Here is an 18513-nt window from a genome sequence, read left to right on the forward strand (position 1 = left end):
TTCTGGAGTGGTCTCTGTTCCTGGGAATGGGATTCTGCACTCCGGAGTGAGACACTGTTTCTGGGAATGGGACTCTGCATTCTGAAGTGGTTCTTGTTTCTGGGAATGGGACACTGCATTCTGGAGTGGGACACTGTTTCTGGGAATGGGATTCTGCATTTTGGAGTTGTCTTTGTTTCTGGGAATGGGATTCTGCACTCCAGCGTGAGACACTGTTTATGGGAATGGGACTCTGCACTCCGGCGTGAGACACTGTTTATGGGAATGGGACTCTGCACTCTGGAGTGGTCTCTGTTTCTGGGAATGGGATTCTGCACTCTGGATTGGACCTTGTTTCTGGGAATTGGACTCTGAATTCTGGAGTGGGACGCTGTTTCTGGGAATGGGACTCTGCACATTTCGCTGGTTGGTTTTATCTTCTGCACTGTCTTGTGTATCCCTGGGTCTGGGAGCCCTTATTGTAGGCCGGGAGGGTACCAGGTCATCCCAAAAACTGTCATGCTGAGAGCCAGAGGGCGGGGAGGGCGTCCCGAGGCCGGAGAGCAGTGTGGGGCGTCCCGAGATCCTGTGGGTGGGGAGGGCGGGGAGGGCGTCGCGAGCGCTGGAGAGCAGTGTGGGGCGTCCCGAGATCCTGTGGGTGGGGAGGGTGTCGTGAGCATCATTGCCTGTGGAAGGGATGGTTTGGGCTGTCCTTGGGCTGGCTGGAAGGTGTGTCTGGGTGGACCGAGAGCCGGAAGGTGAGTAAGGAATGGGCCAGAAGGTATGCGGGTGTGTGGCTGTCCTGAGCGCTGTCATCCCAGGGAGGCAGAGGGACGCGCTGTCCTAGGAGTGGCTGATAGATGTGTCAGGGCTATTCACAGACCGGATGGTGCCTCAGGGTGGGAAGAACCAGGCAGTACATAGGGGCGGGCTGAGAACCAGAAGGTGGGTCGGCCATGCTCAGTGCTGTCATCCCAGGCGTGGACTGGAGAGGGCTGTCCTCGAGGTGGCTGGAATGGGCAGAGGGCCGGTGAAGGAAGCCAGAAAGTGAGTAGGCTGTACTGAATGCCATCATCACTTGGGGATGGGAGAATGGGATGGGGTGCCCTTGGCTAAGCTGGAAGCTGGGTCAGGGTGAACTGAGATCCGGAGGGGCATGGGACAGACCAAGAGATGGACAGGGCATAGGGATGGGTTGCCTTGTGGCCAGATGGTAAGAGGGGATTTGCTGCTTTGTCCGTGTGTTATGCACTGTTTGATTGTTCAGTTAATGGACTGTTGTGTGTGTGATTGTGTTTATTGTTTCCTTTGTGATAAGATAAGGTGAGATTTGAGGTTCATCCCCTTGTCCTGTGAACTGCTGGTATGATGGAGTTTGGGGATGTGGCTTTGCTGTCCCCTTCCCCCATGAATTGCTGTTTCTTTTAAACTGCTGCTTCTTGTCATTGTTAACTGTCCGTTTATAGCTGCAAATGTGTTGCTGGTCAAAGCACAGCAGGTTAGGCAGCATCTCAGGAATAGAGAATTCGACGTTTCGAGCACAAGCCCTTCATCAGGAATGGCATCGTTTGATAAAATAAAATGAAAAAACATGCATTGAGAATCTCCTTCGTTGGGGACTGACTTTGAGCATTCAGACACAGCCAGTGTACTGTACATGGGGAATGAGAGGGTGAGTTAGTGCCGGGATCCCAGTCTCTGTGCAGTTATTTCAGACACAGCCAGTGTACTGTATATGGGGAATGAGAGGGTGAGTTAGTGCCGGGATCCCAGTCTCTGTGCAGTTATTTCAGACACAGCCAGTGTAGAGTACATGGGGAATGAGAGGGTGAGTTAGTGCCGGGATCCCAGTCTCTGTGCAGTTATTTCAGACACAGCCAGTGTACTGTATATGGGGAATGAGAGGGTGAGTTAGTGCCGGGATCCCAGTCTCTGTGCAGTTATTTCAGACACAGCCAGTGTAGAGTACATGGGGAATGAGAGGGTGAGTTAGTGCCGGGATCCCAGTCTCTGTGCAGTTATTTCAGACACAGCCAGTGTACTGTATATGGGGAATGAGAGGGTGAGTTAGTGCCGGGATCCCAGTCTCTGTGCAGTTATTTCAGACACAGCCAGTGTGTCGAACATCAGGCAAGGAAATTTTAAATCTACAACTTGTAAAGGGAAAGCAAAAAATCAAATGCTGCTTGAGAGACTGAGAGGGTGGACCAAGATATTATTGGGTTTTTTTTTTGGGCTTACACTGATATCAGGCCAATGGAATGGTTTCTGGATGCACATGCACGTTTGGCTTGTTGGATGCAGATTTCCCCGTGTGAAATTATTTCCTTCTTTGGACAGGTACCCCCAGTGAAATCCTGCCCAAAGTGGAAGCTTACCCAACCACAAAACAGAAGAAGGCCAAAAAGAAAGTTGCAGGTAAGCATGCCATACTGCTCAGTATGTGGAGGGTTCACCCTGCGAACACATGCAGGTATCATCACACAGACTTCGCAGCTTTCCAATGGGAACACATGTCTTGGCAGAAAAGACCCGAGCTTCAAATGGTCAACATATATTCAACATTGTAATTGCTTTGTTGTTATAGTCCCCACCCCGGAGGATCTGTAACCCAGGTTTCTATCATGTGTCCGCTCATAAGATTCATTTAACATGAGTCAGAATCAATGAAATTATCAGGCCGATCCTCTTCAACAATTTCAATTGTTCTTACAAACTATAAATTACACGTGGACTGGCAGATACAATAAATATGGTAAAAACAAGGGCTGCAGATGCTGGAAACCAGATTCTAGACTTGAGTGGTGTTGGAAAAGCGCAGCAGGTCAGGCAGCATCCGAGGAGCAGGAGAATCGACGTTTTGGACAAGAGCCCTTCATCAGGAATACATGCAGAGTGCCTGAAGGGTGGAGAGATAAAGGAGAGGAGGGTGGGGGTGGGGAGAAAGTAACATAGAGTACAATAGGTGAATGGGGATGGGGATGAAGGTGATAGCTGAAAAATGTGTTGCTGGAAAAGCGCAGCAGGTCTGGCAGCATCCAAGGAGCAGGAGAATCAACGTTTTGGGCATGAGCCCTTCTTCAGGAATGAGTAAGGTGTGCCAAGCAGGCTAAGATAAAAGGTAGGGAGGAGGGGCATTGGGAATGTGATAGGTGGAAGGCGGTTAAGGTGAGGGTGATCGGTTGGAGACGGGGTGAGGGCGGAGAGTTTTTGCAGGAGAGGGGCTGGGGGCGGAGAGTTTTTGCAGGAGAGGGGCTGGGGGCGGAGAGTTTTTGCAGGAGAGGGGCTGGGGGCGGAGAGTTTTTGCAGGAGAGGGGCTGGGGGCGGAGAGTTTTTTGCCGGTGTGGGGGTCGGGGCGGAGACTATTTTGCTGGAGAGGTGATAGATCAGGCAGGAGGGTGGAGTGGAGAGGTGGGAAGGACGATTAGCAGGTAGGACAATTCCTGGGGACAGTGCTGAGCTGGAAGTTTGGAGCTGGGGTGAGGTGGGGGAAGGGGCAATGAGGAAACTGGTGAAGTCCACATTGACGCCTGGGGTTGAAGTGTCCCGAGGTAGAAGATGAGGAAGACTGGACGCCTCCTAGCAGAGCGCTTTAGGGAAAATCTCCAGCACACCCGCACCAATCAACCCCACCGCCCTGTGGCCCAACATTCCAACTCCCCCTCCCACTCAGCCAAGGACATGGAGGTCCTGGGCCTCCTCCACCACCGCTCTCTCACCACCCGACTACTGGAGGAAGAATGCCTTATCTTCTGCCTCGGAACACTTCAACCCCAGGGCATCATTGTGGACTTCACCAGTTTCCTCATTTCCTCTTCCCCCACCTCACCCCAGCTGAGCACCGTCCCGATGACTTGTCCTACCTGCCTATCTTCCTTTCCACCTATCCACTCCGCCTTCCTCTCTTACCTATCACCTTCATAACCACCCCCTTCACCCATTGCACTCTTTGCTACCTTCACCCACCCTCCTCCCTGACCTATCACCTTCATCCCCATCCCCATTCACCCATTGTACTCTTTGCTACCTTCACCCACCCTCCTCCCTGACCTATCACCTTCATCCCCATCTCCATTCACCCATTGCACTCTTTGTTACCTTCCCCCACCCTCCTCCCTGACCTATCACCTTCATCCCCATCTCCATTCACCCATTGCACTCTTTGTTACCTTCCCCCACCCTGCTCCCTGACATATCATCTCCATTCCCACCCCATTCACCTATTGTACTCCATGCTACTTTCTCCCCACCCACACCCTCCTCTCATTTATCTCTCCACCCTTCAGGCACTCTGCATGTATTCCTGATGAAGGGCTTTTGCCCGAAACGTCAATCCTCCTGCTCCTCAGATGCTGCTTGAACTGCTGGGCTTTTCCAGCACCACTCTAGTCTACATACAATAAATATGTCTCTGAGAATTGTGAGGTAGTTCTATTCCATCTGGATGGATTTGAGGACAAAGGGTTTCTAATAGTGGAACTTCCTCGGCAGTACCCAGTATCCATGTAAACAGAGTTCTGTATATGTAATATTGTACATAGCTCTTTGTGGGAGCTTCTCACCCTTTAGCTCCCATCAATGTGGTCTCAGTCCCATCAATGTGGTCGCAATCCCGAAACGTCGATTCTCCTGTTCCTTTGATGCTGCCCGACCTGCTGCGCTTTTCCAGCAACACATTTTTAAGCTCTGATCTCCTGCAGTCATCACTTTCTCGCAGTCCCATCAATGTGGTTTCAGTCCCATCAATGTGGTCTCAGCCCCATCACTGTGGTCTCAGTACCATCACTGTGGTCTCAGTCCCATCACTGTGGTCTCAGTCCTATCACTGTGGTCTCAGTCCTATCACTGTGGTCTCAGTCCCATCACTGTGGTCTCAGTCCCATCACTGTGGTCTCAGTCCTATCACTGTGGTCTCAGTCCTATCACTGTGGTCTCAGTCCCATCACTGTGGTCTCAGTACCATCACTGTGGCCTCAGTCCCATCAATGTGGTCTCAGACCCATCACTGTGGTCTCAGTCCCATCACTGTGGTCTCAGTCCCATCACTGTGGTCTCAGTCCTATCACTGTGGTCTCAGTCCCATCACTGTGGTCTCAGTCCCATCACTGTGGTCTCAGTCCTATCACTGTGGTCTCAGTCCTATCACTGTGGTCTCAGTCCCATCACTGTGGTCTCAGTCCCATCACTGTGGTCTCAGTCCTATCACTGTGGTCTCAGTCCTATCACTGTGGTCTCAGCCCCATCACTGTGGTCTCAGTCCCATCACTGTGGTCTCAGTCCCATCAATGTGGTCTCAGCCCCATCACTGTGGTCTCAGTACCATCACTGTGGTCTCAGTCCCATCACTGTGGTCTCAGTCCCATCAATGTGGTCTCAGCCCCATCACTGTGGTCTCAGTACCATCACTGTGGTCTCAGTCCCATCACTGTGGTCTCAGTCCCATCACTGTGGTCTCAGCCCCATCACTGTGGTCTCAGTCCCATCACTGTGGTCTCAGTCCCATCAATGTGGTCACAGTCCCATCACTGTGGTCTCAGTCCCATCAATGTGGTCTCAGTCCCATCACTGTGGTCTCAGTCCCATCAATGTGGCGTCAGTCCCATCACTGTGGTCTCAGTCCCATCAATGTGGCCTCAGTCCCATCACTGTGGTCTCAGTCCCATCACTGTGGCCTCAGTCCCATCACTGTGGCCTCAGTCCCATCACTGTGGCCTCAGTCCCATCAATGTGGTCTCAGTCCCATCAATGTGGCCTCAGTCCCATCACTCTGGTCTCAGTCCCATCAATGTGGTCTCAGTCCCATCAATGTGACCTCAGTCCCATCAGTGTGACCTCAGTCCCATCAGTGTGACCTCAGTCCCATCACTGTTGGTCTCAGTCCCATCACTGTGGTCTCAGTCCCATCACTGTGGCCTCAGACCCATCAATGTGGCCTCAGTCCCAACAATGTGGTCTCAGTCCCATCAATGTGGTCTCAGTCCCATCAATGTGGTCTCAGTCCCATCGCTGTGGCCTCAGTCCCATCACTGTGGCCTCAGTCCCATCAATGTGGCCTCAGTCCCATCAATGTGGCCTCAGTCCCATCGCTGTGGTCTCAGTCCCATCGCTGTGGTCTCAGTCCCATCACTGTGGCCTCAGTCCCATCAATGTGGCCTCAGTCCCATCAATGTGGTCTCAGTCCCATCAATGTAGTCTCCCTCCCATCACTGTGGTCTCAGTCCCATCACTGTGGTCTCAGTCCCATCACTGTGGTCTCAGTCCCATCGCTGTGGTCTCAGTCCCATCAATGTGGTCTCAGTCCCATCAATGTGGTCTCAGTCCCATCAATGTAGTCTCCCTCCCATCACTGCGGTCTCAGTCCCATCAATGTGGTCTCAGTCCCATCACTGTGGTCTCAGACCCATCGCTGTGGCCTCAGTCGCATCACTGTGGCCTCAGTCCCATCACTGTGGCCTCAGTCCCATCACTGTGGCCTCAGTCCCATCACTGTGGTCTCAGTCCCATCACTGTGGCCTCAGACCCATCAATGTGGTCTCAGCCCCATCACTGTGGTCTCAGTCCCATCAATGTGGTCTCAGTCCCATCACTGTGGTCTCAGTCCCATCACTGTGGCCTCAGTCCCATCAATGTGGCCTCAGTCCCATCACTGTGGTCTCAGTCCCATCACTGTGGTCTCAGTCCCATCAATGTGACCTCAGTCCCATCAGTGTGACCTCAGTCCCATCACTGTGGTCTCAGTCCCATCAATGTGGCCTCAGTCCCATCACTGTGGTCTCAGTCCCATCACTGTTGGTCTCAGTCCCATCACTGTGGTCTCAGCCCCATCAGTGTGACCTCAGTCCCATCACTGTGGCCTCAGTCCCATCACTGTGGCCTCAGTCCCATCACTGTGGTCTCAGTCCCATCAATGTGGTCTCAGTCCCATCAATCTGGTCTCAGTCCCATCACTGTGGTCTCAGTCCCATCAATGTGGTCTCAGTCCCATCAATGTGGTCTCAGTCCCATCACTGTGGTCTCAGTCCCATCACTGTGGCCTCAGTCCCATCACTGTGGTCTCAGTCCCATCACTGTGGTCTCAGTCCCATCACTGTGGTCTCAGTCCCATCAATGTGACCTCAGTCCCATCAGTGTGACCTCAGTCCCATCACTGTGGTCTCAGTCCGAACAATGTGGCCTCAGTCCCATCACTGTGGTCTCAGTCCCATCACTGTTGGTCTCAGTCCCATCACTGTGGTCTCAGCCCCATCAGTGTGACCTCAGTCCCATCACTGTGGCCTCAGTCCCATCACTGTGGCCCCAGTCCCATCACTGTGGTCTCAGTCCCATCAATGTGGTCTCAGTCCCATCAATGTGGTCTCAGTCCCATCACTGTGGTCTCAGTCCCATCAATGTGGTCTCAGTCCCATCACTGTGGTCTCAGTCCCATCACTGTGGCCTCAGTCCCATCACTGTGGTCTCAGTCCCATCACTGTGGCCTCAGTCCCATCACTGTGGCCTCAGTCCCATCAATGTGGTCTCAGTCCCATCACTGTGGCCTCAGTCCCATCACTGTGGCCTCAGTCCCATCAATGTGGCCTCAGTCCCATCAATGTGGCCTCAGTCCCATCACTGTGGTCTCAGTCCCATCACTGTGGTCTCAGTCCCATCAATGTGGCCTCAGTCCCATCACTGTGGTCTCAGTCCCATCAATGTGGCCTCAGTACCATCACTGTGGTCTCAGTCCCATCACTGTGGTCTCAGTCCCATCAATGTGGTCTCAGTCCCATCACTGTGGTCTCAGTCCCATCAATGTGGTCTCAGTCCCATCACTGTGGTCTCAGTCCCATCACTGTGGTCTCAGTCCCATCACTGTGGTCTCAGTCCCATCAATGTGGCCTCAGTCCCATCAATGGGGTCTGTCTCCCATCAATGTGGTCTCAGTCCCATCAATGTGGCCTCAGTACCATCACTGTGGTCTCAGTCCCATCACTGTGGTCTCAGTCCCATCACTGTGGTCTCAGTCCCATCAATGTGGTCTCAGTCCCATCACTGTGGTCTCAGTCCCATCAATGTGGTCTCAGTCCCATCACTGTGGTCTCAGTCCCATCACTGTGGTCTCAGTCCCATCACTGTGGTCTCAGTCCCATCAATGTGGCGTCAGTCCCATCACTGTGGCCTCAGTCCCATCAATGTGGCCTCAGTCCCATCACTGTGGTCTCAGTCCCATCACTGTGGCCTCAGTCCCATCACTGTGGTCTCAGTCCCATCAATGTGGTCTCAGTCCCATCAATGTGGTCTCAGTCCCATCACTGTGGTCTCAGTCCCATCAATGTGGTCTCAGTCCCATCACTGTGGTCTCAGTCCCATCACTGTGGCCTCAGTCCCATCACTGTGGCCTCAGTCCCATCACTGTGGCCTCAGTCCCATCACTGTGGCCTCAGTCCCATCAATGTGGTCTCAGTCCCATCACTGTGGCCTCAGTCCCATCACTGTGGCCTCAGTCCCATCAATGTGGCCTCAGTCCCATCAATGTGGCCTCAGTCCCATCACTGTGGTCTCAGTCCCATCACTGTGGTCTCAGTCCCATCAATGTGGCCTCAGTCCCATCACTGTGGTCTCAGTCCCATCAATGTGGCCTCAGTACCATCACTGTGGTCTCAGTCCCATCACTGTGGTCTCAGTCCCATCAATGTGGTCTCAGTCCCATCACTGTGGTCTCAGTCCCATCACTGTGGTCTCAGTCCCATCACTGTGGTCTCAGTCCCATCACTGTGGTCTCAGTCCCATCAATGTGGCCTCAGTCCCATCAATGGGGTCTGTCTCCCATCAATGTGGTCTCAGTCCCATCAATGTGGCGTCAGTCCCATCACTGTGGTCTCAGTCCCATCAATGTGGCCTCAGTCCCATCACTGTGGTCTCAGTCCCATCACTGTGGCCTCAGTCCCATCACTGTGGTCTCAGTCCCATCACTGTGGTCTCAGTCCTATCACTGTGGCCTCAGTCCCATCACTGTGGTCTCAGTCCCATCACTGTGGTCTCAGTCCTATCACTGTGGCCTCAGTCCCATCACTGTGGTCTCAGTCCCATCACTGTGGCCTCAGTCCCATTAAAGTGGTCTCAGTCCCATCACTGTGGTCTCAGTCCCATCACTGTGGTCTCAGTCCCATCACTGTGGTCTCAGTCCCATCACTGTGGCCTCAGTCCCATCACTGTGGTCTCAGTCCCATCACTGTGGTCTCAGTCCCATCACTGTTGGTCTCGCTCCCATCAAAGTGGCCTCAGTCCCATCAATGTGGTCTCAGGCCCATCAATGTGGTCTCAGGCCCATCAATGTGGTCTCAGTCCCATCAATGTGGTCTCAGTCCCATCACTGTGGCCTCAGTCCCATCAATGTGGTCTCAGTCCCATCACTGTTGGTCTCAGTCCCATCACTGTGGCCTCAGTCCCATCACTGTGGCCTCAGTCCCATCAATGTGGTCTCCGTCCCATCAATGTGGCCTCAGTCCCATCACTCTGGTCTCAGTCCCATCAATGTGGTCTCAGTCCCATCAATGTGGTCTCAGTCCCATCACTGTGACCTCAGTCCCATCAGTGTGACCTCAGTCCCATCACTGTTGGTCTCAGTCCCATCACTGTGGTCTCAGTCCCATCACTGTGGCCTCAGACCCATCAATGTGGCCTCAGTCCCAACAATGTGGTCTCAGTCCCATCAATGTGGTCTCAGTCCCATCAATGTGGTCTCAGTCCCATCAATGTGGCCTCAGTCCCATCAATGTGGTCTCAGTCCCATCGCTGTGGTCTCAGTCCCATCGCTGTGGCCTCAGTCCCATCACTGTGGCCTCAGTCCCATCAATGTGGCCTCAGTCCCATCGCTGTGGTCTCAGTCCCATCGCTGTGGCCTCAGTCCCATCACTGTGGCCTCAGTCCCATCACTGTGGCCTCAGTCCCATCGATGCGGTCTCAGTCCCATCACTGTGGCCTCAGTCCCATCACTGTGGCCTCAGTCCCATCCATGTGGTCTCAGTCCCATCACTGTGGCCTCAGTCCCATCACTGTGGCCTCAGTCCCATCAATGTGGCCTCAGTCCCATCACTGTGGTCTCAGTCCCATCACTGTGGTCTCAGTCCCATCAATGTGGCCTCAGTCCCATCACTGTGGTCTCAGTCCCATCACTGTGGTCTCAGTCCCATCAATGTGGCCTCAGTCCCATCACTGTGGTCTCAGTCCCATCAATGTGGCCTCAGTCCCATCACTGTGGTCTCAGTCCCATCACTGTGGTCTCAGTCCCATCACTGTGGCCTCAGTCCCATCAATGTGGTCTCAGTCCCATCACTGTGGCCTCAGTCCCATCACTGTGGTCTCAGTCCCATCACTGTGGCCTCAGTCCCATCAATGTGGTCTCAGTCCCATCACTGTGGCCTCAGTCCCATCACTGTGGCCTCAGTCCCATCACTGTGGCCTCAGTCCTATCACTGTGGTCTCAGCCCCATCACTGTGGTCTCAGTCCCATCACTGTGGTCTCAGTCCCATCAATGTGGTCTCAGCCCCATCACTGTGGTCTCAGTACCATCACTGTGGTCTCAGTCCCATCACTGTGGTTTCAGTCCCATCACTGTGGCCTCAGTCCCATCAATGTGGCCTCAGTCCCATCAATGTGGCCTCAGTCCCATCGCTGTGGTCTCAGTCCCATCGCTGTGGCCTCAGTCCCATCACTGTGGCCTCAGTCCCATCAATGTGGTCTCAGTCCCATCAATGTGGTCTCAGTCCCATCTGTGTAGTCTCCCTCCCATCACTGTGGTCTCAGTCCCATCACTGTGGTCTCAGTCCCATCAATGTAGTCTCCCTCCCATCACTGTGGTCTCAGTCCCATCGCTGTGGTCTCAGTCCCATCGCTGTGGTCTCAGTCCCATCACTGTGGTCTCAGTCCCATCACTGTGGTCTCAGTCCCATCAATGTGGTCTCAGTCCCATCAATGTGGTCTCAGTCCCATCAATGTAGTCTCCCTCCCATCACTGCGGTCTCAGTCCCATCAATGTGGTCTCAGTCCCATCACTGTGGTCTCAGACCCATCGCTGTGGCCTCAGTCCCATCACTGTGTCCTCAGTCCCATCACTGTGGCCTCAGTCCCACCAATGTGGCCTCAGTCCCATCACTGTGGTCTCAGTCCCAGCACTGTGGCCTCAGACCCATCAATGTGGTCTCAGCCCCATCACTGTGGTCTCAGTCCCATCAATGTGGTCTCAGTCCCATCACTGTGGTCTCAGTCCCATCACTGTGGCCTCAGTCCCATCAATGTGGTCTCAGTCCCATCACTGTGGTCTCAGTCCCATCAATGTGACCTCAGTCCCATCAGTGTGACCTCAGTCCCATCACTGTGGTCTCAGTCCCATCAATGTGGCCTCAGTCCCATCACTGTGGTCTCAGTCCCATCACTGTTGGTCTCAGTCCCATCACTGTGGTCTCAGCCCCATCAATGTGGTCTCAGTCCCATCACTGTGGTCTCAGTCCCATCAATGTGACCTCAGTCCCATCAGTGTGACCTCAGTCCCATCACTGTGGCCTCAGTCCCATCAATGTGGTCTCAGTCCCATCACTGTGGTCTCAGTCCCATCACTGTGGCCTCAGTCCCATCACTGTGGCCTCAGTCCCATCAATGTGGTCTCAGTCCCATCAATGTGGCCTCAGTCCCATCACTCTGGTCTCAGTCCCATCAATGTGGTCTCAGTCCCATCAATGTGGTCTCAGTCCCATCAGTGTTACCTCAGTCCCATCAGTGTGACCTCAGTCCCATCACTGTTGGTCTCAGTCCCATCACTGTGGTCTCAGTCCCATCACTGTGGCCTCAGACCCATCAATGTGGCCTCAGTCCCAACAATGTGGTCTCAGTCCCATCAATGTGGTCTCAGTCCCATCAATGTGGCCTCAGTCCCATCAATGTGGTCTCAGTCCCATCACTGTGGCCTCAGTCCCATCAATGTGGCCTCAGTCCCATCAATGTGGCCTCAGTCCCATCGCTGTGGTCTCAGTCCCATCGCTGTGGTCTCAGTCCCATCGCTGTGGCCTCAGTCCCATCACTGTGGCCTCAGTCCCATCAATGTGGTCTCAGTCCCATCAATGTGGTCTCAGTCCCATCAATGTAGTCTCCCTCCCATCACTGTGGCCTCAGTCCCATCACTGTGGTCTCAGTCCCATCAATGTAGTCTCACTCCCATCACTGTGGTCTCAGTCCCATCGCTGTGGTCTCAGTCCCATCGCTGTGGTCTCAGTCCCATCGCTGTGGTCTCAGTCCCATCAATGTGGCCTCAGTCCCATCAATGTGGTCTCAGTCCCATCAATGTGGTCTCAGTCCCATCAATGTAGTCTCCCTCCCATCACTGTGGTCTCAGTCCCATCACTGTGGTCTCAGTCCCATCAATGTAGTCTCACTCCCATCACTGTGGTCTCAGTCCCATCGCTGTGGTCTCAGTCCCATCGCTGTGGTCTCAGTCCCATCAATGTGGTCTCAGTCCCATCAATGTGGTCTCAGTCCCATCAATGTAGTCTCCCTCCCATCACTGCGGTCTCAGTCCCATCAATGTGGTCTCAGTCCCATCACTGTGGTCTCAGACCCATCGCTGTGGCCTCAGTCCCATCACTGTGTCCTCAGTCCCATCACTGTGGCCTCAGTCCCACCAATGTGGCCTCAGTCCCATCACTGTGGTCTCAGTCCCAGCACTGTGGCCTCAGACCCATCACTGTGGTCTCAGTCCCATCACTGTGGTCTCAGTCCCATCAATGTAGTCTCACTCCCATCACTGTGGTCTCAGTCCCATCGCTGTGGTCTCAGTCCCATCGCTGTGGTCTCAGTCCCATCAATTTGGTCTCAGTCCCATCAATGTAGTCTCCCTCCCATCACTGCGGTCTCAGTCCCATCAATGTGGTCTCAGTCCCATCACTGTGGTCTCAGACCCATCGCTGTGGCCTCAGACCCATCGCTGTGGCCTCAGTCCCATCACTGTGTCCTCAGTCCCATCACTGTGGCCTCAGTCCCACCAATGTGGCCTCAGTCCCATCACTGTGGTCTCAGTCCCAGCACTGTGGCCTCAGACCCATCAATGTGGTCTCAGCCCCATCACTGTGGTCTCAGTCCCATCAATGTGGTCTCAGTCCCATCACTGTGGTCTCAGTCCCATGACTGTGGCCTCAGTCCCATCAATGTGGACTCAGTCCCATCACTGTGGTCTCAGTCCCATCAATGTGACCTCAGTCCCATCAGTGTGACCTCAGTCCCATCACTGTGGTCTCAGTCCCATCAATGTGGCCTCAGTCCCATCACTGTGGTCTCAGTCCCATCACTGTTGGTCTCAGTCCCATCACTGTGGTCTCAGCCCCATCAATGTGGTCTCAGTCCCATCACTGTGGTCTCAGTCCCATCAATGTGACCTCAGTCCCATCAGTGTGACCTCAGTCCCATCACTGTGGCCTCAGTCCCATCACTGTGGTCTCAGTCCCATCACTGTGGCCTCAGTCCCATCACTGTGGCCTCAGTCCCATCACTGTGGCCTCAGTCCCATCGCTGTGGTCTCAGTCCCATCACTGTGGTCTCAGTCCCATCACTGTGGCCTCAGTCCCATCACTGTGGCCTCAGTCCCATCACTGTGGCCTCAGTCCCATCGCTGTGGTCTCAGTCCCATCACTGTGGTCTCAGTCCCATCACTGTGGTCTCAGACCCATCGCTGTGGCCTCAGTCCCATCACTGTGTCCTCAGTCCCATCACTGTGGCCTCAGTCCCACCAATGTGGCCTCAGTCCCATCACTGTGGTCTCAGTCCCAGCACTGTGGCCTCAGACCCATCAATGTGGTCTCAGCCCCATCACTGTGGTCTCAGTCCCATCAATGTGGTCTCAGTCCCATCACTGTGGTCTCAGTCCCATCACTGTGGCCTCAGTCCCATCAATGTGGTCTCAGTCCCATCACTGTGGTCTCAGTCCCATCAATGTGACCTCAGTCCCATCAGTGTGACCTCAGTCCCATCACTGTGGTCTCAGTCCCATCAATGTGGCCTCAGTCCCATCACTGTGGTCTCAGTCCCATCACTGTTGGTCTCAGTCCCATCACTGTGGTCTCAGCCCCATCAATGTGGTCTCAGTCCCATCACTGTGGTCTCAGTCCCATCAATGTGACCTCAGTCCCATCAGTGTGACCTCAGTCCCATCACTGTGGCCTCAGTCCCATCAATGTGGTCTCAGTCCCATCACTGTGGTCTCAGTCCCATCACTGTGGCCTCAGTCCCATCACTGTGGCCTCAGTCCCATCAATGTGGTCTCAGTCCCATCACTGTGGCCTCAGTCCCATCAATGTGGTCTCAGTCCCATCAATGTGGCCTCAGTCCCATCACTCTGGTCTCAGTCCCATCAATGTGGTCTCAGTCCCATCAATGTGGTCTCAGTCCCATCAGTGTTACCTCAGTCCCATCACTGTGACCTCAGTCCCATCACTGTTGGTCTCAGTCCCATCACTGTGGTCTCAGTCCCATCAATGTGGCCTCAGACCCATCAATGTGGCCTCAGTCCCAACAATGTGGTCTCAGTCCCATCAATGTGGTCTCAGTCCCATCAATGTGGTCTCAGTCCCATCACTGTGGCCTCAGTCCCATCAATGTGGCCTCAGTCCCATCAATGTGGCCTCAGTCCCATCGCTGTGGTCTCAGTCCCATCGCTGTGGTCTCAGTCCCATCGCTGTGGCCTCAGTCCCATCACTGTGGCCTCAGTCCCATCAATGTGGTCTCAGTCCCATCAATGTGGTCTCAGTCCCATCAATGTAGTCTCCCTCCCATCACTGTGGTCTCAGTCCCATCACTGTGGTCTCAGTCCCATCAATGTAGTCTCACTCCCATCACTGTGGTCTCAGTCCCATCGCTGTGGTCTCAGTCCCATCGCTGTGGTCTCAGTCCCATCGCTGTGGTCTCAGTCCCATCAATGTGGTCTCAGTCCCATCAATGTAGTCTCCCTCCCATCACTGCGGTCTCAGTCCCATCAATGTGGTCTCAGTCCCATCACTGTGGTCTCAGACCCATCGCTGTGGCCTCAGTCCCATCACTGTGTCCTCAGTCCCATCACTGTGGCCTCAGTCCCACCAATGTGGCCTCAGTCCCATCACTGTGGTCTCAGTCCCAGCACTGTGGCCTCAGACCCATCACTGTGGTCTCAGTCCCATCACTGTGGTCTCAGTCCCATCAATGTAGTCTCACTCCCATCACTGTGGTCTCAGTCCCATCGCTGTGGTCTCAGTCCCATCGCTGTGGTCTCAGTCCCATCGCTGTGGTCTCAGTCCCATCAATGTGGTCTCAGTCCCATCAATGTAGTCTCCCTCCCATCACTGCGGTCTCAGTCCCATCAATGTGGTCTCAGTCCCATCACTGTGGTCTCAGACCCATCGCTGTGGCCTCAGTCCCATCACTGTGTCCTCAGTCCCATCACTGTGGCCTCAGTCCCACCAATGTGGCCTCAGTCCCATCACTGTGGTCTCAGTCCCAGCACTGTGGCCTCAGACCCATCAATGTGGTCTCAGCCCCATCACTGTGGTCTCAGTCCCATCAATGTGGTCTCAGTCCCATCACTGTGGTCTCAGTCCCATGACTGTGGCCTCAGTCCCATCAATGTGGTCTCAGTCCCATCACTGTGGTCTCAGTCCCATCAATGTGACCTCAGTCCCATCAGTGTGACCTCAGTCCCATCACTGTGGTCTCAGTCCCATCAATGTGGCCTCAGTCCCATCACTGTGGTCTCAGTCCCATCACTGTTGGTCTCAGTCCCATCACTGTGGTCTCAGCCCCATCAATGTGGTCTCAGTCCCATCACTGTGGTCTCAGTCCCATCAATGTGACCTCAGTCCCATCAGTGTGACCTCAGTCCCATCACTGTGGCCTCAGTCCCATCAATGTGGTCTCAGTCCCATCACTGTGGTCTCAGTCCCATCACTGTGGTCTCAGTCCCATCACTGTGGCCTCAGTCCCATCACTGTGGCCTCAGTCCCATCGCTGTGGTCTCAGTCCCATCACTGTGGTCTCAGTCCCATCACTGTGGCCTCAGTCCCATCACTGTGGCCTCAGTCCCATCGCTGTGGTCTCAGTCCCATCGCTGTGGTCTCAGTCCCATCACTGTGGCCTCAGTCCCATCAATGTGGTCTCAGTCCCATCAATGTGGTCTCAGTCCCATCACTGTGGCCTCAGTCCCATCACTGTGGTTTCGCTCCCACATCCTTAACCCCTGCACTCTATTGTAACTCACACTCTCACACCGTTAACCCCTGCACTCTATTGTAACTCACACTCTCACACCGTTATCCCCTGCACTCTATTGTAACTCACACTCTCACACCGTTATCCCCTGCACTCTATTGTAACTCACACTCTCGCACCGTTAACCCCTGCACTCTATTGTAACTCACACTCTCACACCGTTAACCCCTGCACTCTATTGTAACTCACACTCTCACACCGTTAACCCCTGCATCTATTGTAACTCACACTCTCGCACCATTAACTCCTACACTCTATTGTAACTCACACTCTCGCACCGTTAACCCCTGCACTCTATTGTAACTCACACTCTCGCACCGTTAACCCCTGCACACTATTGTAACTCACACTCTCGCACCGTTAACCCCTGCACACTATTGTAACTCTCACACTCACACCGTTAACCCCTGCACACTATTGTAACTCACACTCTCACACCGTTAACCCCTGCACTCTATTGTAACTCACACTCTCGCACCGTTAACCCCTGCACTCTATTGTAACTCACACTCTCACACTGTTATCCCCTGCACTCTATTGTAACTCACACTCTCGCACCGTTAACCCCTGCACTCTATTGTAACTCACACTCTCGCACCGTTAACCCCTGCACTCTATTGTAACTCACACTCTCACACCGTTAACCCCTGCACTCTATTGTAACTCACACTCTCGCACCGTTAACCCCTGCACACTATTGTAACTCACACTCTCGCACCGTTAACCCCTGCACACTATTGTAACTCTCACACTCACACCGTTAACCCCTGCACACTATTGTAACTCACACTCTCACACCGTTAACCCCTGCACTCTATTGTAACTCACACTCTCACACCGTTAACCCCTGCACACTATTGTAACTCACACTCTCACACCGTTAACCCCTGCACTCTATTGTAACTCACACTCTCACACCGTTAACCCCTGCACTCTATTGTAACTCACACTCTCGCACCGTTAACCCCTGCACTCTATTGTAACTCACACTATCACACCGTTAACCCCTGCACTCTATTGTAACTCACACTCTCGCACCGTTAACCCCTGCACTCTATTGTAACTCACACTCTCACACCGTTAACCCCTGCACACTATTGTAACTCACACTCTCGCACCGTTAACCCCTGCACTCTATTGTAACTCACACTATCACACCGTTAATCCCTGCACACTATTGTAACTCACACTCTCACACTGTTTACCCCTGCACTCTATTGTAACTCACACTCTCGCACCGTTAACCCCTGCACTCTATTGTAACTCACACTCTCACACAGTTAACCCGTTTACACTATTGTAACTCACACTCTCACACCGTTAATCCCTGCACACTATTGTAACTCACACTCTCGCACCGTTAACCCCTGCACACTATTGTAACTCACACTCTCACACAGTTAACCCGTTTACACTATTGTAACTCACACTCTCACACTGTTTACCCCTGCACTCTATTGTAACTCACACTCTCGCACCGTTAACCCCTGCACACTATTGTAACTCACACTCTCACACAGTTAACCCGTTTACACTATTGTAACTCACACTCTCACACCGTTAATCCCTGCACACTATTGTAACTCACACTCTCACACCGTTAACCCCTGCACACTATTGTAACTCACACTCTCGCACCGTTAACCCCTGCACTCTATTGTAACTCACACTATCACACCGTTAATCCCTGCACACTATTGTAACTCACACTCTCACACTGTTTACCCCTGCACTCTATTGTAACTCACACTCTCGCACCGTTAACCCCTGCACTCTATTGTAACTCACACTCTCACACAGTTAACCCGTTTACACTATTGTAACTCACACTCTCACACCGTTAATCCCTGCACACTATTGTAACTCACACTCTCACACCGTTAACCCCTGCACACTATTGTAACTCACACTCTCACACAGTTAACCCGTTTACACTATTGTAACTCACACTCTCACACCGTTAACCCCTGCACTCTATTGTAACTCACACTCTCACACCGTTATTCCCTGCACACTATTGTAAATCACACCCTCACACCGTTAACTCCTACACTCTATTGTAACTCACACTCTCACACCGTTAATCCCTGCACTCTATTGTTACTCACACTCTCATACCATTAACCCCTGCACACTATTGTAACTCACACTCTCGCACCGTTAACCCCAGCACTCTATTGTTACTCACACTCTCACACAGTTAACCCCTGCACACTATTGTTACTCACACTCTCACACCGTTAACCCCTGCACTCTATTGTTACTCACACTCTCAC

General features: G+C 53.2%; 1 protein-coding gene across 3 annotated transcripts in view; it reads left to right on the forward strand.

Moving 5' to 3' along the window:
• abcc10 (ATP-binding cassette, sub-family C (CFTR/MRP), member 10) overlaps positions 1–18513 on the forward strand; it is a 193418-nt gene that overhangs the window by 78199 nt on the left and 96706 nt on the right. For all 3 annotated transcript variants that reach the window (XM_060848104.1, XM_060848120.1, XM_060848112.1), the window contains exon 11: positions 2320–2397. In XM_060848104.1, coding sequence (XP_060704087.1) covers positions 2320–2397 — 78 coding nt within the window. The remainder of the gene's footprint in view (positions 1–2319; positions 2398–18513) is intronic.

This window comes from Hemiscyllium ocellatum, chromosome 3 (assembly GCF_020745735.1).
Source record: "Hemiscyllium ocellatum isolate sHemOce1 chromosome 3, sHemOce1.pat.X.cur, whole genome shotgun sequence".
NCBI lineage: Eukaryota > Metazoa > Chordata > Chondrichthyes > Orectolobiformes > Hemiscylliidae > Hemiscyllium > Hemiscyllium ocellatum.